General features: G+C 43.9%; 1 protein-coding gene across 2 annotated transcripts; it reads right to left on the bottom strand.

The window, feature by feature from the left end:
- Positions 1-215: 215 nt before the first annotated feature.
- Positions 216-4,815, bottom strand: LOC104958786 (importin-8-like). Of its 2 annotated transcripts, none has more exons than XM_010786586.1 (7): positions 4,638-4,815; positions 3,729-3,862; positions 3,563-3,640; positions 1,849-1,978; positions 1,111-1,208; positions 921-1,016; positions 216-535 (listed from the first exon to the last, which is right to left on the bottom strand). In XM_010786586.1, exons 2-7 carry the CDS (start codon positions 3,822-3,824, stop codon positions 311-313), a joined length of 723 nt encoding a protein of 240 aa, XP_010784888.1. In that variant the 5' UTR covers positions 3,825-3,862; positions 4,638-4,815; the 3' UTR covers positions 216-310. The 2 variants fall into 2 exon arrangements, with proteins under 2 accessions (XP_010784888.1, XP_010784889.1); XM_010786587.1 differs by having other exon boundaries at positions 218-535; positions 1,849-1,974; positions 3,568-3,640.
- Between the last annotated feature and the right edge of the window lie 771 nt (positions 4,816-5,586).

Here is a 5,586-nt window from a genome sequence, read left to right on the forward strand (position 1 = left end):
TTGTCCACTGTACCAGAGAGCTCTGGTGTTTCCTTTAGAAATTGAGCACAAGGCTTCATTCGTGACTACTTTGCTGCTCAGGTCAAACTTTTGACGGGTTTCTCTTCGCCTTAGTTTCCACAGTTGCTTAAAATACACAGTTAGAAAATGTCTTAGCTTACACTTAAAAATTGAATTTTACGCAAAAAATCAGCTGGAGCAACCTGTGAGTGTGTCCTCACTTCTTATCACTCAACCAGGAAGTTCTCTGGGGTATTTTTACCTGAAATTATTCTAACGTGTCCATTTGCCAACAACAGAAACCTCCCACTCACCCCAGAAAGAACTCTGTGTCGTTCATCCACTGGTTGATGAAGTGGGCAGTAATGGGCTGGGGGTTGTGCTGGAAGTGCATATTGTCCAGAGTGTGGATGAGCAGAGCTGGGTTATAGTACAGAGCAGCAATGGCTACCTGCAGGCACATGGTCCTCAGCTCACTGGACTTCACCCCCCGCATCAAACGTTCCAGAACTACCTCCACAAACAGAGGGATGCACTGCAAGCAGGGAAAACAGAGGAATGAGGGAGGGGTTACTCTACAGCTAAATCTTTGGTGGGTCAATCCATAAGGAGTACTTGTATTCTACAATTTAAGGCTAACCCAGCTGGTAAGCAACAGTCTCATTTTATCATCTTACTCTCTGAAGGATAACAAGTAAGGGGCCATTTCCCAAAATGTTGAACCACTGCTTTAACATGGTAATTGTAGGACAGAACATGTTTTTGTTCAATTGCGTGCAGGAATTTTTGTTGACAGGTATGATGATAGACTGTAAAAACACTGGTTCCAGTACACCTAATGTATTGAATGTACCATAGTTGTTTGTAAAACCAAATGTTTGGTGAGTGATTTGAAAGGAATGTATTGCGCTCAGTCAGACCTGGTCAATGCCTCTTCCTCTGCACTGCAAGATGATGACCTCCAAAAGTTTGGCAGCGTGACACTCTGCATCCTCCCCTGCATCTATGGTTAACACCTATAATATGACAATGGTAGAGTAAGAATAACACAGGATCATGTTCACATGATATGGACTAGTGGACAGCAGGTAAGGACAGTTATAGCCTGACCTTTTTGCACATGCTGTAGATGACTTCTAAGTGCTTAGGGTTCGACAGGAGCATATCTGTATCCACGGTAACATAGTTGTGCAAAAGAGGCATCATATCTGTAACAAAAACACAGAGCACCTTTAACATTACCACCATTACTTTAGGGTTGATGCATCGACAAACAGCAACATTTATTTTAAAACGTGGATTAAGTATTACGGTTTCATTTTTTTATAACACTTTGAAACTCAGAGGAAATGAATTTACAAGGACAAATATTTGGGAGAATGCAAATATCTATATGTAATAGAGCAAAGCAACTACAATGTAGGGTGTTACAACGTCTTCAGATATCGCCTCAACTCAGGAATAACATGGACCCAAAGAAATCAGCTTTATGTATGACGTGCATTACAGAAGTGGGTTGTTTTTTTCATGCTATATGGACCTGTGTGCATATTCAAGATTTCTGGGGGAAAGTTGTTTCAAAGTATAATTAGATTTTTCATAAAGAACGGATACAAATGTAAAACTTGAGTATATTGGATGATACATAATTTATGCACAATTTATAGTAAAGATATTTTCCCCAAAAATATTTTAAAAACTCAGATGAAAACAAAGTGGTTACTAACATGAGAATGCAAAAAGCAGCACAACAGTAAACCTACTGTAGTCCTATTTGTACCATACCTTTACATTACAACCCACCAAAGGATGGCATCTTCTACTGAAAGCGTTTAAGTGTTCACATACCTGTGAAGTAGTCAAAGCAGTCGTGCTGGAAAACCTCATACAGTACGCCAAGTAGCTGCCACATCTGAGGGGAGACGCTCTGACAGGTGAGGCCGAACGCCAGGGACAAGATCTCCTCGTAGAACTCTGCACAGTTCAGGGATACTGTTAATCACTCTCTCTCTCAAGTATGTATACTAATTCACAACATGGACTGTATAACTTCCCCTGGAGGGGGGATCTCTAAGTGTAATGATAGGTGTTTGTATATGTGCTCAACGTGTCCTGAGTGACATGAACATGGAGCCGTACACACAGCTGAAGCTGGAACGTTTTTGAAAACCACAATGAGATGTTCACTTGTGGGAAATGTGTGAAAAGCATGGAGGTGTCTTGCTTATGGGAGGCATGGTTAAGAGTAAAGTGCTTATTTATAATAAATTAATTTAGCCATGGAATGCCCTCAGACGTACTCAATAACAACAACATACACCGATCAGCCATAACATTATGACCATCTGCCTATTATTGTGTAGGACCCCCTTTTGGGTCCAGAACAGCCCTGACCCGTGGAGGCATGGACTCCACTAGACTAGACCTCTGAAGGTGTGCGGTGGTGTCTGGCACCAAGACGTTAGCAGCAGATCCTTTAAGTCCTGAAAGTTGCGAGGTGGGGCCTCCATGGGTCGGACTTGTTTATCCAGCACACCCCACAGATGCTCGATTGCATTGAGATCTGGGGAATTTGGAGGCCAAGTTAACACCTTGAAATTAGTGGTTTTGTCACATTTTTGTCAGTGTGGCAGGACGCATTATCCTGCTGAAAGAGGCCACTGCCATTAGGGAATACAGTCTCCATGAAGAGATGCATGGCCCCTGACAGGTCTGAAGCTACGCAGCCCAATATACAACAAACTGCTCTGTATTTTCTGACACCTTTCTAACAGAACCAGCAATAATTGTTTCAGTAATTTGAGCAACAGTAGGTCTTCTGTTGGATCGGACCACACAGGCCAGCCTCTGCTCTCCACGCCCATCAAGGAGCCTTGGTCACCCATGACCCTGTCGTCGGTTTGGTAGGTCAACATCAACTTTCAGGACCTAGCCTAACCTATCCCACCCACTGACAGGTGCTATTGAACGAGATCTATGCTCTTCACTTCACCTGTTCAGTGGTCAATATAATGTGGCTGATCGGTGTATAGCCTTACGGTGTTTAGAATCAAACAATACATTTATTTATCAGACTCATTATTTATTGTATACAATCTGAACCAACAGTCAATCTGTACAGACCCATGTTCGAGTAGTATACTGAGAAAGCTAGCTAAGAGCATCCTATAATGCCCTTTGGCTGCCTTCTGTCCCATTTACCATGACTCTGTCTCCTGGAACCCTTCCATCTGTTCATTTCCCTGTTTCTCCTGATCTTTATGGCTCAGCTATAAACTGCACTAGTAAAACCAAACCCACTCTATAAAGTTTTGAAATGTAAAAGAAGAGAATCACCAAACACTATTCTCTGTGAACTATGTTGTGAAGGAGATCAGTTGGGGGAACATTACTATTTCTAAATCCGACAACGGCGCTTTGGATGAAAGCCACACAAGAACAAACGTTTCAATGCCAGGTTGCCATGGGGGCAGCAGAACGCCAAGAAGGAACAGCCCCGATACCATGATTATGAGTACCGCTTATGTACACACCGAGGCGCCTAGTGCAAACAACACCGTGCCATACCTATGATGGGGCTTTTGCAAGACCGCAGCCGATCACCTGGCAAACACAGATCCCCCTCCAGCTGCTGAGTGATCTGAGAAGAAAATATATAAAAAACAGGTATCAAATATCACATACAAGAGCAAACAGTTCAAGTTTCTATGTGTGTGGCATGGTTAGACCTCCTTGTGGTCCTCCATGACGGTCCATGAGTGAGATTGTGCGATGGTGCTGAGATGGCCAACGCCATGACGGGTCCTTGTCCTCGTTCTCCTCATATCTCCTCACTTTGTAGGACCCTGGTGAAGATATCTGCCTGCCACATGACACATGCAAACACAGTAGTTACACACACTGCGAACAAAGTCACAATATGTCTTTAGCTGTGACGGATGTAAGAAAGAGATCAAGCACCACAAGGCAGAGCATTGAACCCAATATTCGTACATGGCAAAGTATGTAGACAACATGCACACAAGCAGGTCAGTGAAATATCCCTTTATGAACTGAGACCGATACGGGACATGACCAGTGCGATTGGAGGCGGGCATAAGGGTAAAGAATGATTGGCGCATGTTCTTATCGTATGAGCCTCATGGATGTGGAAGATCCAGGAAAAGGAGGGAGGTTGTGTTCTTAAGAGTCCAGCGCTGTTTTGGACTTCATGCACACAGACAACTCTAATAGTGTCTGCAACACTGAATCCAGTTCTTTTATACATCCATGGTACATATCACATGCATCTAAAAGTTTTCAGGGATCAAAATGGAAGACTATTGTAATACTACTATCTATTGCGCGTTGAAGGGAATGCCACCCCTCTGGTTCCCCCCTCGTTTGAGGACCAGTTTCCATTCTTCTTGCTGCCAGCAGAGTGGGCGCAATGCAGTGCCTGCATGAAACAGTTCTGTGGGCGTTCCTTTGTTGTAGCCATTGTTAGCACTGGTGAGCAACCTGCTATGTGCGAACTCATCCATACTCATAAAGAGACATGTAGGCATACATCAATATAGATATGCTCGAAATTACATATAAAGTACCTTATGAATTGTCCCTTGGTAAAATGATAGAACGTGATTGTGTGTCCCTACCAGGGTTCTGTGTCATTCACAGCAATGGCAGGCCACCTCCTGGTTGTACATCGCAGATCATCTTCTGAATGACATGGTCAGGTCCGTCATTCTCCGTCTCTTTGACCACGTGCAGGCAGCTCCCTGTGCATGACGGGCCTGATGTGGGCCTGATGTGATCTTGGGCTGCACACATAACACAAAGCAGTGGTTGCAAGAGGCCTCTTAAAGAGCAACTTCCCAGGTTAAAGACACCTTGAATAAATGTGTAGGAAAATGGATGAATCACTAGATTTTCAAAAAAATATACAAAAATATACACTCAGTGACATCTGGCGCGTTTTTTGTAAGAAATGTTCACTTTCCGCATAAAAACAGCCTCGGCACGTGACCTCCGCGTGTGACGTAACACGGGGGACACAAGGGGGAGAGCGGCCGGTTAACGTTATTAATAAACTGGATCCCAATGCTAGTTTCGACACAGAAGACAGCAGAAGCAAGTTGAACATGAATATTCCGAATGCATAGACGACCACAACCCTTATAATTAGTGAGCCTGCTAGGCCGTCCAAGAGCCAGCGAGCAGCCAGGATTAGAAGAAATAACGGCCACCGGAGAGAAATTGAGCTGTGGTGTGAGGAGAACCAGTGGAGAACTGGGCAGGCTATCTGGTGATGACGCGTTAGCTACAGAAATAGCTAACGTCACTCACCACATTGTGTAAAGTTAGCTATCATAATATCAGGACTATAACTAAAGTACGCATTGATAATATAACGTAACGTTGCCTGGCAGGACTGTTGATCACTGATCCATAACAGAAACTAATGCGCAGGTATCAGTCTGTATCTCGCGTTACCTATGCAACGTCCACAAGTATCGGTGCTGTGTACGGAGGGAGACGCGAGATACGGTGATATTGACGATCTGCGGAGAAAGCTTGTGGAAGCCTCCGTTGATATGTCGTTGT

Source organism: Notothenia coriiceps, unplaced genomic scaffold (genome assembly GCF_000735185.1).
Source record: "Notothenia coriiceps isolate Sejong01 unplaced genomic scaffold, NC01 NC01_scaffold00029380, whole genome shotgun sequence".
In the NCBI taxonomy this organism is placed as follows: domain Eukaryota; kingdom Metazoa; phylum Chordata; class Actinopteri; order Perciformes; family Nototheniidae; genus Notothenia; species Notothenia coriiceps.

Coding starts and splice junctions, on each gene's coding strand:
- LOC104958786 (XM_010786586.1), bottom strand. CDS start 3,824: ATGAGGAGAACGAGGACAAGGACCCGTCATGGCGTTGGCCATCTCAGC. Junction 3,641..3,728: donor TCATGGAGGACCACAAGGAG/GTCTAACCATGC, acceptor TTTTCTTCTCAG/ATCACTCAGCAGCTGGAGGG. Junction 1,979..3,562: donor AAAGCCCCATCATAGGTATG/GCACGGTGTTGT, acceptor TCCCTGAACTGT/GCAGAGTTCTACGAGGAGAT.